The 17541-nt window shown below is 42.5% G+C and overlaps 1 protein-coding gene across 2 annotated transcripts in view; it reads left to right on the top strand.

Moving 5' to 3' along the window:
- The window catches only part of PRMT7 (protein arginine methyltransferase 7), a 101100-nt gene that overhangs the window by 10272 nt on the left and 73287 nt on the right, over positions 1–17541 (top strand). For both annotated transcript variants that reach the window (XR_008845222.1, XM_056526417.1), the window contains exons 8-13: positions 2732–2912; positions 7342–7469; positions 8583–8712; positions 9020–9103; positions 10039–10086; positions 15405–15494. Coding sequence is in view for 1 of the 2 variants with exons in the window: in XM_056526417.1 (XP_056382392.1) it covers positions 2732–2912; positions 7342–7469; positions 8583–8712; positions 9020–9103; positions 10039–10086; positions 15405–15494 (661 nt within the window). In the remaining variant the exon portion in view is untranslated. The remainder of the gene's footprint in view (positions 1–2731; positions 2913–7341; positions 7470–8582; positions 8713–9019; positions 9104–10038; positions 10087–15404; positions 15495–17541) is intronic.

Raw genomic sequence — 17541 nt, 5'->3', positions numbered from 1 at the left:
TTTTTATTCACAAATACAATATGTCCACTTTATGTTGGCATCATAAAATGGACATATTTTTGCTTTTTGAAAAAATTAGAGGGCTTCAAAGTAGAGCAGCAATTTTCAAAAAATTCATGAAAATTGCTAAATCTGAAGGGACAGATGTTACAGAACTACAACTCCCAGCATGCCTGGGCAGTCCAGGCATGCTGAGAGTTGTAGTTTGGCAACATCTGGAGGGCTACCGTTTGGGCACCACTGTAACAGTGGTCTCCAAACTGTGACCCTCCAGATGTTGCAAAACTACAACTCCCAGCCTTCGGCTGTCTGGGCATGCTGGGAGTTGCAGTTTGGCCTTCCTAGTGGTTGCCACAGTAAAGATCACTTTACTTACACTTTCAATACCCCCCCCCCCCCCCACCCACTGTAGTTTCCCTACCTGACCCAGGATCCAGCAGTCTCCAGCGACGATCGGGGATCTCCAGGCATCTTCTCCTGCAGGTACCGGCCTCCATCTTCTTCCCACGATCCCCTCGACATCCAGGGGTGGGCAGAATGGGGGGTTGCCATGGCAACCCACTGTCCTGCTCTGCCATTGGTCAGAATCAGTTCTGACCAATGGCAGGGGATAGGAGGAGATCGGAGCTCTGCGAACTCACTCCTAGCCCTCAAGATGATCGGTGCTGTCCCTGACAGCTCCGATCAGCGCTATTTTCCGGGTGATCGGGTCACCAGAGACTCGATCAGCCCGGAATAGCAGAAAATCGCATGTCTGAAGTGACATGCGATTTTCTGCGATCGCCGACATGGGGGTGTCTCAGGACCCCCCTGGGCGATGTGCCGGGATGCCTGCTGAATGATTTCAGCAGGCATTCCGGTCCGGTCCCCAACCGGCTAGCGGCGGGGACCGGAATTCCCATGGGCGTATGCATACACCCCACGTCCTTAAGTACTCAGGATGCAGGGCGTATGCATACGCCCGGCGGCCTGAACATGTTAAGGGTCAGGTTTCGGCCCTTTCCATTCTTTTTCAACGTCCTCTGGCGTCCGATCCCCATATCCGGACTTTTCTTCAGGGAGTGGCACACACGGTCCCTCCTTACAGGTCCCCTACACCTCCTTGGGACTTGAACTTAGTTCTTGGTGCCCTGCAGGGTGCTCTCTTTGAACCTTCAGGGACATTCCTCTTCGCCTTCTTTGCTGGAAGGTGGCATTCCTTATCGCTATTACCTCTATTAGGAGTTTCGGAGCTGACAGCTCTCTCCTGCCTTTCCCCCTTCCTGATCATGCACCAGGACAAAGTTGTTTTCTGTCCATTTCCGTCCTTCTTATGAAAGGTTGCTTCTATTTTTCATCTCAATGAGGACATCGTCCTTCTGTCCTTTTGTCCGGTTCATTTCATCCTAAGGAACGTTTGCTCCACAATCTGGATGTGGTGAGGGCTGTTCGGACCTATCTCTCAGTCACTTCTTCTTTTCGTCAGAGGGACTAATTTTTTGTTCTTACCTGCTTCTAAGGCCACCATTTCTTGGTGCATCCAATCTGCTATTTTGGAAGCCTACCACTGCAAGGGGAAGACCCCATCCTTCAGGGTTTCTGCTCATTCCACTCGTTCTGTCGGGGCTTCCTGGGCTCTCCGCAACAAGGCTTCGGACTCACAGGTTTGTAGAGCGGCCACCTGGTTGTCTTTACACACCTTCACAAGATTCTACCAGGTTCACACTTTTGCATCCGCTGATGCTAGTCTGGGCCGCAAAGTTTGCAGGCGGCTTTGGTCCAGCCTTCCGCCAGACTGTTTTTCCTTTGCCCACCCTAGGGACCACCATGTAGATATCCTAAGAGATCCTATAGCATGTATGTTAGGTTATATAAACAATCTCGCCCTAGATGGTCGCTTATTATATACAGCTAGGAAACTAATTGTGCAATACTGAAAAGGTATAGGCCTCTGTCAAAGCAGCAATTTATCAATAAAACAAATCTGTTTTCAAGATGGGAAAAGGCCATATATATGCAACGTGAAAAATAGCAAAAGTTTCTGCAGATATGTGGGGGAATTTATAAATAGTTTTACCTTGGTTTTCGTGCTGTTGTTTGATGTTTTTCTCTGATGCAATGTTTTTGCGCCAAAGTTTTGCGATTTTACATATAGAAGCTTTTTCAAAAAGTACATTCAAAGTTGTAATTTCAGGTGATTTTTTGCAGTGGTCAGAAATGTATGATTTGCGACTTTATTTTGTCGCATAGTTTGGCGTAACCCCGCAAACTGAGGTGTAAATTTACACCTGCCCTAACTTTTTTTAAAAGTCACAAATTTGTTGCACAAAAAGTTGCAGAGGAGGCACCATACAAAATGGAGTACTAAAGTAAGAAACATGCCTTGCGCCATATAATAAATTTGGCCCATGAACAGAGTTTCCACCCCACAAATTATTGGGGTAAAACACGTTCACCTACACCACTCTTGATGAATTCCCCCCCATGGTCTCCATAGTTAGAAACTGTTTAAATTAAAATTAAAGTTTATATTAAATAATTTACATCCCAAAGATCCCATAAGGTGTTTTAGCGGAATTTTGAGCACCATTGATTAGATAACATAATTTTGGACTTTGCCAGGCTGGAGTGCAAGCGGGTTTGTGGGTGAATAATTTTAAAATAGAGATAATAGATGAATGCATCTCATCCCAAAATAAATGTGCTGTGTATAAAATTGTTGCTAAAACAAAGTATTGTTTATTTCTCTAAGAGTGGACTTTAGCAAGCAGATCAGCAGTTCTACAGTCTCTCACATTGTCAACTTCACATCTTTGGCCAATGGAACAGCCCAGGTGGTGTTGTCATGGTGGGACATTGACATGGACCCTGAAGCTACAATCATCTGCAGCATGAAACCAAGCTGGTTGTATCCTGAGCTGTATCCTGTGCCGGTAAGGAAAATAATTGGGTTTTCAGACATTCTCACCTTATTTAAAGGGGTACTCCACCCTAAGACATCTTATCCCCTATTCAAAGGATAGGGGATAAGATGTCTTATCGCGCGGGTCCAGCCGCTGGGGACCACCGCGACCTCGGTTGCGGCACCCCAGATATCCGGTGCACGGAGTGAACTTCGCTGTGTGCCGGATGACTGGCGATGCGGGGCGGAGGCTCGTGATGTCAATGCTGCGCCCCTCTCGTGACATCACAGCCATGCCCCCTCAATGCAAGTCTATGTGAGGGGGCGTGACGGCCATCACACCCCCTCCCATAGACTTGCATTGAGGGGGTGTGGCTGTGGCATAACGAGCCTCCAGCGCCGAACCCCACGCTCTTAACAAACGCCAGGTGCAGCAGGGAGATCGCGGGGGTTACCCGCGATCAGACATCTTATCCCCTATCCTTTGGATAGGGGATAAGATGTCTAGGGGTGGAGTACCACTTCAACAACTGATGATGAAAAGTAAGGCCCCTTTCACACTACAGGTATCATCCTGCATTTTTACTGCTGTTATTTTACAATAACGGATGAAAAAAAAAAACGAATGCAATAACTGGTAATAACGGATGATAAATGATGACCATCATCCCTTATTTTTAAAGTTTTTTTTCTTAAAAAACCTGATGTTGTTCATTTTTTATCATCCGTTATTACCAGTTACATCCGTTTTTTTTCAATCAGGTTTTTAACTCTTTTTTTGTAAAGCTGTACTGAGCATGCTCAGTATAAAAAAACGGATGTTAAAAACCTGACAATAACTGATGATAACAGTTGTTTTTTTTTTGAACATCCGGTTCCCGTAGACTTCAATGTTAAACTTTAACGTCCGGTTTTGCATCATTTTTCTGCTGGACCAAAAATTAGTGCATGCACCGTCTTTTGTGCCGGTGCACTGCCGTGGAATGAGATTTGCCATAGAATGAGATGGTCCGCCTCCATCACATCCTATTGGCTCTCTGTTGTCACGTGACATATTTAAACGTCACGCATCGATGCGCACAGCAGTGTCAGTTTGGCTATCACAGGGAGAGGATCTCCTCACCCTGTGATAGCTGAAGCTGCACGGAGCTCTCATGGCCTCTGTGGCCCGACAGAAGTTCACACATGTACGCAGCTCATACGGCTGCCTCATTTACTGTTGATCCACAGCGCTATCGGGATCCCGATGCCCGATGGTGCTGTCATCAGTGTGCGTCCCCGCGAGTGCCCCACGCCCACAGCTGTACTCCCCGTCCCCCGCAGCTCTACTCCCCGTCCCGTTATCGCTCAGGGAGCGGGGAACAGAAAATAAAGCATCGGGCGCAGGTAAAGTTATTCGCGTAGTGCTGCGCATGCGCAGTACTACTTTACCTGCACCCGATGCTCTACTTTCTGTTCCCCGTTCCCTGAGCGTTAACGGGACGGGGAGTAGAGCTGCGGGGGACGGGGAGTACAGCTGCGGGCGTGGGGCGCTCGCGGGGACGCACACTGATGACAGCACCATCGGGCGTAGGAATCCCCATATCGCTGTGGATCGCTCCCTGAGCGTTCACAGGGGACGGGGAGTAGAGATGCGGGGGACGGGGAGTAGAGATGCGGGGGACGGGGAGTAGAGCGAGTACAGCTGCGGGGGACGGGGAGTAGATATGCGGGGGACGGGGAGTAGAGCGAGTACAGCTGCGGGGGACGGGGAGTACAGCTGCGGGCGTGGGGCGCTCGCGGGGACGCACACTGATGACAGCACCATCAGGCATCGGGATCCCGATAGCGCTGTGGATCAACAGTAAATGAGGCAGCCGTATGAGCTGCGTACATGTGTGAACTTCTGTCGGGCCACAGAGGCCATGAGAGCTCCGTGCAGCTTCAGCTATCACAGGGTGAGGAGATCCTCTCCCTGTGATAGCCAAACTGAGAGTACTGTGCGCATCGATGCGTGAAGTTTAAATATGTCACGTGACATCAGAGAGCCAATAGGATGTGATGGAGGCGGACCATCTCATTCTATGGCAAATCTCATTCCACGGCAATGCACCGGCAAACATAACTGACATTAGTAAAAACGGACAGGACTAATGCAAAAGATGTTCAAAAAATCCCATGAATGAGATTTTTTGACGGCCGTTTTCAGGACTTTTTGCCTGGAGTAATAACGGAGGTTTTTTACAGGATGATACCAGTATTGTGAAAGGAGCCTAACACATCAAAAGAGGGCAGGAGGAGGTTGTATGTGTAGAACTATTCAATAAACTAGAGTAGAAGGTTATAGATAAATATTTATTCCACAGCTTCCATATTTTAGAAAAGCTACTCCGTTGTTCCCTCATTGATTACAAGGTGCCCAGGTTTCAGGGTATTGTCACTATTTGTCGGGTTAATAACTAATTTATGAATTATTAATTATGGTCAACAAAAATATAAAAAATATTATGACCGTTATAAATTGCCAAAAATATATAAAGAATGCAATTCACCATATCTGGGCCCGACTATTTTCCCAGATATGAGTTCTATGAAGTAGTGGTAGAAGTAACTTTTGCAAAATAATAAAATAACACAGTTTTTAGAAAAATTTACATTTATTGGTTACAATTGATTAACATTAAAGAGTAATAAAAACAGACCATAATATCAAAGAATTATATAAAGCCATAATACCAAATTATATAAAGAATAACAATGACATAATATCAGATATAAATCGGTGATACATTAGTATGTTAGTTAGTAATATTAAACTTACTCAGAGAAGTAGGTTGGTTCTGATATCAGTAGATTACTTTGCATAGAGATCATCACATCACATAAAATGGGAGGAAACCCGCCCAGTTCCAACCACAACTATCTCTTGTAAGATACGGTACTAAATATATAATTTATAGGACACTACTAATTAGGAAGACTTAAAGGAGATGTCCCGTGCAGACTTTCTCTATTCCATCCTGCCCGGGCTGCAAAAAAATACAAAACAAATTTCCACTTACCTTCCTATGTTCCCCCGGAGCTCCGCAGCAGCAGCTGACCGTTCGGCCGGGCTGTTTACTTCCTACTTCCCTTAGCCCGGTACGTCACACGGCGTTTCAGCCTATCACCGGCTGCAGCGATGTCCCTCCTCGGCCAGTGATAGGCTGGACATCTCCATTAAATTAAGTTTCCTTGAGGGGATTATTATATCATGTGGTGGAGCAGAGGAAGATCCCATTATACTATGCTAATATGCAATATGATTGCATTGATCCCCATAAAATGTGCCCCATTCATCTGCAGTAGAAGGGGTTGTGACTTATAAACCACTATTACATCTCATAATTGAGATTATATATAAGACAGGTCTGCTCAGCTACATGACATAATTCCATCCACAATAAAAAGGAGGTAACTTAATCAAATAAGAAACCGGTGTATCTTACCGAAAGTATGCATAGTACTTCTGGATAAAGGAAAGATGGCTGCCTGGGGTCCATGGAAACGCCTGTAGTCATAACTGGTTAGTAGAGAAGAGTGGGCCATAGGAAAAAGTTCTCCCTCTGGCTTTTCATGGCTCCGCCCCTTCATGTAGCCTCTAAGAACTTCTGTGATGAGGATGGGGTCTTGTGATGAACCTGTTCCCCTTTGTCTTCCTTACACCTGCTTTTAGCTTGTTTTCTATCTTAAAGGTCCACCCAAACAAATATAATGTCATCCAATGATGACTGGTGGGTGTTAACTATGTAGATCAGGGCTAGTTACATGACATCACAGCTAAACATTAATTTGTTATAATTGTGTTAGAGATGCAAAGGATTATTGTGGCCACTTTATCACCTAAGACAAGACAATGCCATTGATACTTCTTAGGCATCTCAAATAGATGGCCAGAGATATACACAAATAGAATGAAATACAACACATTGTTAATCACACACACCACTGTATCCAGGTGTACAGAGCAGACTTCCCATTGGAGTAAAAAATGACAGACAATGAGTTTAACTCTCCAGGACTTTCATTGGAGACTTGTTTGCCAGACCCCTTGGTTTCTGTCTACATTTCTCTTAGAATAGATAACACCTTCGCAAACATTCAAAGAAATACACATTTTTAGATATACTGTGATCTTTCAATGAACTCCACTTAGGCCGACTTACTTGGGACCTTCTGAGAATTCATACAACATGGCGGACACCTTGCCATGTTTTATCTTTCATATTATAACATCTGATTATATCGGTACCAAATAACCCAACATGTTATACATTGGGATACCTTCGAAAAGGTATTCCAACGTGTTGGTTGTCTTCATTTCAGCTCTAATTTTTGGCAGGAGTTAATGGATTGCAGTGGATGCTGTGAAGATAAGATATTTCAGAAATGTTTTTTTCTGCCTCACATTGTGTTGATTGTTTGTTTCTTTCTAAACCTAGTGGAGGGACCACTGGATGCAGTGTGTATACTTCCTACCCGAGGAAACCAAGGTGACACAAGGGGAGGAGGTTTGTCTTATTGCTCATCAAGATGACTACTGTGTATGGTACAACATGACAATGCCGAGGTAATTGCAGCACATCTTAAATAGTTAATTCCTACAGTAAACTTGAATGCACCTTTTTCCAATGGTAAATTGTACCATATTGTCTACTATTATATATGCATAAAAATCCGCTTCCTGACTGCATAAAACCTATCCTTTCCCATGACTGAATATTTGGTTGTTATATACTGTAAACTATATTGGAGAGAGCTGTTCGGCAACATTTGGCTCTCCCATAGAGCTACATAGAGGGGTTGCCTCTGACTGTCCAGGCATGCTGGGAGTTGTAGTTTAGCCACAGCTGGAGTCTCCCTTTCTGGGAAGACATTTACATTGTACAAGGGCCAGAAGGGTCTGTTCACATTATACAAAATGTACAATGTGAATAGAACCTCCGAACTACCAGCCTGGCTCGTCTGCAGCTCCGCCCCATATTGATGTCATCACTAGGGGCGGAGCTAAACAGACCTGGCTGGGACTAGAGCAATGGAGGTAAATGGACCTCGTCTTCTGTATACACTATATAATGCTATCTATAGATAGCTGCATATACTGTATACCGCCCAAAGGTGCAATAGGAGCAGGGAGTCCTGTCAGTCTGGTGACAGGATTCCTGGCTCCTGTATAGTATACACGGGTACACTATGCCCCACTGTATACTATACAGCCGGGGGAGGTGAGTAGTGATGCTGTACATCACTCCTCATCTCCCTACACTCTGTGGACCGGGCGCTCAGCATCCAACCCACACAGTGGTACCTGAAGACAGTGAGAAAATTGCCCAAAAAGTTTTTTCAGGTGTAAAAAATAAATAAATAAATAAAACCTAGCCTAAAGGAAGTCTGTCAGGAACTTAGTGCATAGTACATGAACCACAGTATTACAGCGATGTAATGTCCAGATGAGTGTTCATGTTTTCTCAATGGGAAGAGGGAAATAAGCAATTTTTAGATATAATTCTTGTTTCTTTCCCCCAGCATCATCTGTTAAGGAAGAGTCAGCCCCCCATACACATTACATAGTAAGCCTGTCCTGCCAAGATCAGAGGATTTGGCCATCTTTGTTTTAATGTGTGCAAGCATCTTTGGGCACAATGAATAACCTATAGATTCTGTCTCTAATATTTCATTGTAGTGCTGCACATTGTCATTCAGCTGAGATTCCTGCCTGCCGCTGTGGGGCTCACATCATTTGGAACCGTGCACGATTTGGGGAATTAAATGACCAAAGCAGAATGGACAAATACAAAGAAGCCTTAAAGAAGGTGACCTCTACTGTTGTAATAAAAGGCCACATTTCCTAATAATGTGATTCAGTTAAACATGCCTGTTTAAACTGCAGGGGAGATCAAATAATAATCTGTAGAGAATTAAAAGACTGCCCAAACTTGTATTCTAGTTGTACTGTAGCGTACACCAATTGTTGTTGTAAAACAGAATAAGGAAACTGAAATCCTCTACAACCCAGGCACCTATTATCAGAACAATCTAGATTGAGCAGGTCACATATTATTGTATTAGAAATTGCTATTAATGTAGTTTTCTAACTTACTTGACTGAATTCCTCTACAGGTCTTGACACCAAGCTCTGTGTGTTTGTGTATGAGTGATGGCAGTCTACTGCCCATGCTGGCACATTCTGTTGGGGCCTCTCAGGTAATGTTCTTGCTAAACTGCAATAAATATATTTTGTTTGCATTAACATTCAGTATTGCAAATACTAGTATTTACAATAGTTTTTATGCTATGAAAGGGGTTAACCTGGAATAGAAAAACGCAGCTAATTTCTTTCAAAAACAGCTCCCCGTCTGTCTCTAGGTTGGGTGTGGTTTTACAACTTTGCTCCACCTTTTTTGATGGTGCTTTTGAAGTGCAGGCAACAAATGATCAAAAAAGTCACAAGGACAATGACAAATTTGATGCGTTATCAGTACTTTGCGCATTTCCTTAATGTAGAGGTTTTTCTCCCGTCTCTTTTTAGTCTCTTTGGTGTAGGTTTGCTTGGCTGTTTGCGCAAAAAATTTGTTGCAATTAATAAATATACTGCAAGACAACATTGTGGGGAATGTCTATTTGAAAAGTCGTACAAAAGGCGCAAAAGAAACCCCATTGTGCCTAAACGGCGCCAAATATAGACAACAAAACAGCTCTAAATTCCATGATAAATGTCCCCCTATATATGTGTAGTATTGTAGAACTGCACTATTGCAGTACAGTGTGGCCTGCCCCCATATAACAAAAGTCTGTGTATGTAGTCTGCATGATCCTAGAACAGCAGTCTGGTTATATAGTCTAGAGCAGTGGTCTCAAACTATGGCCCTTCAGATATTGCAAAACTTCACCTCCCAGCATGCCCGGACAGCCGTTGGCTGTCCGGGCATGCTGGGAGGTGAAGTTTTGCAACATCTGGAGGGCCACAGTTTGAGACCACTGGTCTAGAGCTTGTGTAGTACAGAGAAACTTCCAAACTGCAGATCACATATTCATAAAGTTTAGGATTCTATAAAAAGAATTGATGCTGGACTTTGTACACACTAAAGTATTGCATTTCTGCATATCATAAATTATATGTTTTATGTTTTTCTTTTCAGGTGTTCACATTAGAGTCTTCTTCCATGGCCCAGCAGCTGATGGACAAGGTTAGTATGGGCATGGTGCAGCTCTTCTTGTGTATAATATATACCGTATTTATCGGCGTATAACACACACTTTTAAAACTTAAATTTAAGGCAAAAAGTCTGCCTGCGTGTTATACGCCGATAAATCTTCTGGTCACTGATTTAAAGGGGCCGCAGCAGCGTCTGCTTGTTAAGTATTAACAGCACGGCCGCGGCCATTTTAAATCGATGACCAGCGGCGTCTCCTCCCCGCACTGTCACTTGTTTTCTCCTGCACTATCCACAGGTACTGGTGTGGTGGATAGTGCGGGAGACGCTGATTAAAATGAGCCCTACCTTGCCCGGATCTGCGCTACCTTTTAATCAGCGTCTCCCGCACTAGTCACCAGTTCCTGTGGATAGTGCGGGAGACAACAAGTGAGTTTCACTTTTACTTCATTCCCCCTCCCTCCCCCCTCCCTCATCATTCCCTCTTTCCTGCTTTTTTTAGTTTGGTTTGTTTTCCTTACCTGTCTGCGCTTTGGCAGGTCAGGTCAGGCGGAGGGTCTTGCAGGCAGTGAAGCAGATGAGTTACGTCCTCTTCCGCCATCACTCACTTCACTTTTCATTTCCTGTAGTCTCTGCCGAAAAGTGACATCCGTGATGCTGCACAGAGAAGCCGGGAGAGGACGTAACTCATCTGCTTCACTGACCCCGCAAGACAGCGAAGCGCAGACAAGTAAGGAAAGGGGAAGAGTGGTCTTCAACCTGCGAACCTCCAGATGTTGCAAAACTACAACTCCCAGCATGCCCAGACAGCAGTTGGCTGTCCGGGCATACTGGGAGTTGTAGTTTTGCAACATCTGGAGGTCCGCAGGTTGAAGACCACTGGATGCCATAGGAGGAACATGATGGGGGGATGATGAGACAGGGGGAAATGATGAGGGGGGGGATGAGATGGGGAAATGATGAGGGGGGAGAATGATGGGGGGATGAGACAGGGGGAAATGATGAGGGGGGAGAATGATGGGTGGATGAGGGGGGGGATGATGGGAGGGAATGAGGGGGGATGATGAGACAGGGTGGGGGGAATGATGGGGGACATGATGAGACTGGGTGGGGGGATGATGAGGGGGGAATGATCGGGGACATGATGAGACAGCGTGGGGGATGATGAGACTGGGGGAAATGATGGTGGGGAGGCACTAAAGGCTTAATGTCTGTATGGCTAGTGGTGGTCTATGACAGGGGGAAATTATGAGACATGGGGGATGGCGATGAGAGGGGTAAATGTGGCACAGGGACTGATAAAAGGGAAGGAATGATGTGGCACTGGAGGGGACAGGACCAAACTGAGGTGCAGAAGAAAATGAAGTTGGGGGGGATGATGTGGCATTTAGTCCAAGTCATTTATTTTACATTTTATCTTTTTTACTTAAATTTACCTGTTAAAATGGGGGTGCGTGTTATACGCCGATAAATACGGTATGTGTGTATGTATGTGTGTAGATATATATATATATATATATATATATATATATGTATGGGTATATATATATGTGTGTGTGTGTGTGTGTGTGTGTGTGTGTGTGTGTGTGTGTGTGATTTATTTGTTGCCATGTCTTAGAGCTCACATGTGGAGTACAATACATTGAAGCTGCACTACCCTGTTAGTTGCTATGGGCAACTACTCACAAATCCTTTTTACTACTTGTAATAAATCTTCCCTTTGTCTCTCACAATCTCAGAAATGTTTGACACTTATGGGTTTCTATTGAAAAAAGAAGAAAATTACAGACCTCTAGAGATATATATATAAAAATTTGTATATAAAATTACATAAATATTACGGACTAGTATGTAATAATCAAGAATGACATTAATTCAAAATATAAATGCACAAATGTATGTCCAAGCAGGGCCCTTGCTATGGACTATACCGTAGATAAAATGCACATATAATAAAAAGAGATGATATAGTATTGCTGAATATAAATGTATCGGAATAGCCAGCCACAGTCCTGTGATATTGTATCACTGTAGAATGTTATTGCTGTGTCCTGTGAAAAGTTGTATCCAATATAAAAAACTGTAAATAGTTTGTGATAATATAGTTTGGTGCTCTGCACCACTCACCGCACCACTAGACAGGATGGAAACCTCTGGGAGATGGTACCACAGTGGTAAGCGAGCCTCGCTCCTGCAGACTGGCACAGCGGATAACATCTTCAGGCCGGCTCCACAGCCATGCCAGTCTGCAGGAGCAATTATTACATTACATATTACATACAACTAGTCCATAATATTTATATATTATTTATATAATGTTATATAAAATTTTATATACAATTTATATATATATATATATATATATATATATATATATCTGTAATTTTCTTCTTTTCTCTATTGCATTCTATTGGCACGAAGGGTACGTGCAACTGAAGCAGCTCGATATATATATATATATATATATATATATATATATATATATATATACACACATATATACTTATTTATATTTACATATAGTGTGAACCCCCAATTCTTGTTTCACTTTTGGGTTTCTCTCCATACTCTTTTCTTTCTGATATTACACACACATATAGTCACAAAACCACTTTATGGACTAATCAACAATTATTTACTGTTTTTTACAGTGTGCATTGTTGTACCACAATGTCTATATGATTGATTTTGCACAGGTGTCTTACTTGATTTCTGGCACTAGATGGAGACAATGTAACACTGGACAATTTGCTTTTTGCACGTCAAAGATATTTTGTATCACTTTAATGTATTTTAGAGTTTATTCAGAAGAGCAGAGATTTAAAGGGGTACTCCGGTGGAAAACTTTTTTTTTTTTTTTTTTTAATGAACTGGTGCCAGAAAATTAAACAGGTTTGTAAATTACTTCTATTAAAAAAAATCTGTACCCTTCCAGTACCTTTTAGCAGCTGTATGCTACAGAGGAAATGCTTTTCTTTTTGAATTTCTTTTTGGTCTTGTCCACAGTGCTCTCTGCTGACACCTCTCTCCTTGTCAGGAACTGTTCAGAGCAGCATAAGTTTGCAATGGAGATTTTCTCCTGCTCTGGACAGTTTCTGATACGGGCATCAAGTGTCAGCAGAGAGCACTTTGGACAAGATAAAAAAGAAATTAAAAAAGAAAAGAATTTCCTCTGTAGCATACAGCTGCTAAAAAGTACTGGAAGGGTAAAGATTTTTTAATAGAAGTAATTTACAAATCTGTTTAATTTTCTGGCACCAGTTTATTTAAAAATAAAATGTTTTCCACCGGAGTACCCCTTTACGGTTGACACTTTTGATTTCTTGCTGTAAATTTGTAGTTTGGCTTCCTGTCAATCCTTGTGGCGCTACCTGGAATGGTTTCCACCTGGTGTCTGTGTAGATTTTAAATCTAATAATAATCAAAAAAAAGGTGAGACATAATACTAAACATACCATTAAAGTTATGAGGTTTTCAGCTTTTGACAATCACTTTATGTTCGTACCAGAAAATCTGCTGCTTATAAGTTGTCCTGCACCAACTGGCCGTAGTTCACATTGTTTGTGGCAGCAAGTGTTATTTCCCCAGTCATCTCCGTAACTGTCCAGAGCAGGAGAGGTTTGTTATGGGGAATTGCTTGTATTCTGGACAGTTCCTGACATGGACAGAGGTGTCAGCAGAGAGCACTGGGGTCAGACTGAAAAAAAATTCCAGAAAGAAATACAACTTCCTCTGTAGTATTCAGCAGCTGATAAGTACTGAAAGGATTAAGATTTTTAAAAAGCAGTAATTTACAAATCTGTATAACTTTCTGGAGCAAGTTGATTTGAAAAAAATTGTTTTCTACTGTAGTACCCCTTTTAAAGTTCTTTTTCTTTTTGAATTTATTTTCTGTCTGATCACAGTGCTCTCTGCTGACACCTCTGTCTGTTTCTGGAACTATCCAGAGCAGGAGAGGTTTTCTATGGGGAATTGTTCCTGCTCTGGACAGTTCATGATATAGACAGAGGTGTCAGCAGAGAGCACTGTGCTCAGACTGAAAAAAATTCCAGAAAGAAATACAACTTCCTCTGGAGCATACAGCAGCTGTTAAGTACTGGAAGGATTAAGATTTTTTAAAAGCAGTAATTTACAAATCTATATAACTTCCTGGAGCTAGTTGATTTGAAAAAAAAAATGTTTTCCACCGTAGTACCCCTTTTAAAGTTCTTTTTCTTTTTGAATTTATTTTCTGTCTGACCACAGTGCTCTCTGCTGACACCTCTGTCTGTTTCTGGAACTATCCAGAGCAGGAGAGGTTTTCTATGGGGAATTGTTCCTGCTCTGGACAGTTCATGATATAGACAGAGGTGTCAGCAGAGAGCACTGTGCTCAGACTGAAAAAAATTCCAGAAAGAAATACAACTTCCTCTGGAGCATACAGCAGCTGTTAAGTACTGGAAGGATTAAGATTTTTAAATAAAAGTAATTTACTAATCTGTATAACTTTCTGGCACCAGTAAAAAAAAAATAGTTTTCCACTGGAGTACCCCTTTTAAGAAAGGCGTCGATCATAATTTTACCCCGCTTAGACGGTATCCTGGTAGTGACGGGCTCAGTCCCTCAATTGTAGATCTATGTTTAGAGTACATTACAAAGTTGTTAGGTCCTGAGTTTGAGAAACATTAAATGATCTTGATTCCAAGAAGGGTTTCTTAGGCACCCCCTAGACCAGTGGTCTTCAACCTGCGGCTCTCCAGATGTTGCAAAACTACAACTACCAGCATGCCCGGACAGCCGTTGGCTGTCCGGGCATGCTGGGAGTTGTAGTTTTGCAACATCTGGAGGTCCGCAGGTTGGAGACCACTGCCCTAGACTCTGACACAAGGTTCCTTTCTTCCAGAAAAGATGTCAATCCTTTATATCAGAGATAAAAAAATTCTAAAACTCAAGAATTTCTTTATGTGTTCAGCAATGTCGGTCCTGGATCTTCTCACATCCCTTATCCAATCAGTAGCATGGGCCTAGTTTGACTTGAGACCTCATCAGAATCTGATTCTGTCTGTGTGGAACGCATCTCATGGATCCCTAAAAAAAAATCACTGTATATACTCCACTGGGTCACAATTCAGATTCAGTGGTGGCTCTTTGTTAAAGGGGTTATATAGGAAAACAGGACTAATTTATTCCAAAAACAGCACCACACCTGTGCTCAGGTAATGTGTGGTATTACAACTCGCAAATTGCGTAGCTACTTTTTACTTTTTGCAAAAGCAGCCATCAATAAACTGATAATTCCCTAGTAATATAATTGGGGTTTGTTCTTTACATGATCATGTTCTAATACTGTCACTTTTATTTTTCTTCTACAGCTTTTAGAAACAAACCAGCTGAAAGAGACAATTCACATCTTACAGAAATCTCCTGATAAAATTACTGCAGATGACCTTGGGGATAGGAAGGTATTATTGATTATTACTATATAAGTTCAAAGAAAATTAATTTATGCCTATAATTTCATTCATAGGAATAGTCCATACCAGTGTTTCCCAACCAGGGTGCCTCCAGCTGTTGCAAAACTACAACTCCCAGCATGCCCGGACAGCCAAAGGCTGTCCGGGCATGCTGGGAATTGTAGTTTTGCAACAGCTGGAGGCACCCTGGTTGGGTAACACTGGTCCATACTATGACTGTAGGACAACACATAAGTAAGTTTTCAGATTCTTAAATTTTTTTTGTTATGTTGTAGCCTTATGTCATGTTTTCTCCCATTAAAGGGGTACTCCCCTGGAAAACATCTTTTTTTTTTTTTTTGTGCCAAAAAGTTAAACAGATTTGTAAATTACTTCTATTAAAAATCTTAATCCTTCCTGTACTTATCAGCTTTGTATACGCCACAGGAAGTTCTTTTCTTTTTGATCCGTATGTTAGAGAAGAAAGTACAGGCAACTCACCACGTTGTTGTAACTTCGTGTTTATTGCTGGGACATGCAGGCAAAGCGGCTCCACGCCACACCGGGATGCCGAACACTAGTGCGTTAACCGATGACAGCTGTTTCTTTCCGTTCAGGAACTTCAACAGTCCGGAGCAGGATAGATTTGCTATGTGGATTTGCTCCTGCTCTGGACAGTTCCTAAAATGGACAGAGGTGTGAGCAGAGAGCACTGTGGTCAGACAGAAAGGAAATTCAAAAAGAAAAGAACTTCCTGTGGAGTATACAGCAGCTGATAAGTACAGGAAGAATTAAGATTTTTTTTTTATAGAAGCAATTTACAAATCTGTTTAACTTTCTGGCACCAGTTGATTAAAAAAAAAATGTTTTCCAGGGGAGTACCCCTTTAATCTCCACTCAATTTCCCATTGAGAATGTAAAAATTGAAATTTAGAAGTTTTGCAAATTAATTATAATGGGAAAGCTATTATTGCACATGACACGTAAAATATAGATCTGGCTCCTCCCATTTCTCTTGATCCTCAGAGATGTTTCTACTCCTTGAGTGTAGTCACCTGGGCTAAATTCAGGTGACTGGACAGGATTTGGAGAGACACAGACAGCCCTGTCTCACAGCAATGCTTATCAGAAGAAAAAACAAGTTATGAGGAGGAAAGAACTGCCTGTAGAGTTCAGAGACAGGATTGTGTGAAGGCGCAGATCTGGAGAAGAATACAAAAAATATTTCTGCCGCACTTAATGGTCATAGAACACAGTGGCCTCCATAAACCCTAATCCTATACACTTGTCCCCCACCCCCTCAGTAAGTGCGTTTAGCACAAGGTGGGCAAGAGCAGCAGAATGGTTGCTTTTGCCTGCGAAAACTGTCACTGTTAACAGAGTATAAGTGTGTGGGGGTGGTGGGGGGGGGGGGTGGGGGAGTTAGTGCACATGCGTGCCTAGTAACTCCCATATCGAAAGAACAGCTGAGACCACATCACTAGTTGTGGAAAGGTTTCTCACAGGTCAAGAAAACACAATACCGGCCATGATTGATTGTTTTTTTTCTCCCTTTTTAGTTATAGGGCAGGACAGATCAATCAGGGCTGGAGGGGCAGGGGGAAGCTGCTGGGGGCCACTCTAGGGACAAGGAGCTATCATTCCTCTGAAATGCCACAACATTTTAGATTGTAACATACATCACTGTACAGAGGAAGCCTGTAAGCGTTTACTTAGATTGATCCCCACTTGCAAGTTAAAGTCAGTTTGTATATAAGCTTGATGGTTTTAAGGGGATTTCTAGGATCTTAAAGGAAGGAAAAATGGAATCTACAAAAAAGTTTAAGATGCTAACTTATATGTACCTCTGGCCTATCCCAAAAAAATCCTGAAGGTCTGCCTTTAATATCCAGGGTGTTTTCACACTGCCCCTGGTATAGGCAGCATAAGATCATACTCACAAATTCTCCTGACAGACTTCCTCTAAAGCCTAGAAAACACCAGAAAGAGAATGCCACAAGTAGTAGAATAAAATAAAATTGTGCCAGAAAAGTATTGGATTATAAATACCTATACA

Source organism: Hyla sarda, chromosome 6 (genome assembly GCF_029499605.1).
Source record: "Hyla sarda isolate aHylSar1 chromosome 6, aHylSar1.hap1, whole genome shotgun sequence".
NCBI classification, from domain to species: domain Eukaryota; kingdom Metazoa; phylum Chordata; class Amphibia; order Anura; family Hylidae; genus Hyla; species Hyla sarda.
Note: the sequence above shows the minus strand (reverse complement) of the source record. Positions and strands in the feature narration are given on the sequence as shown.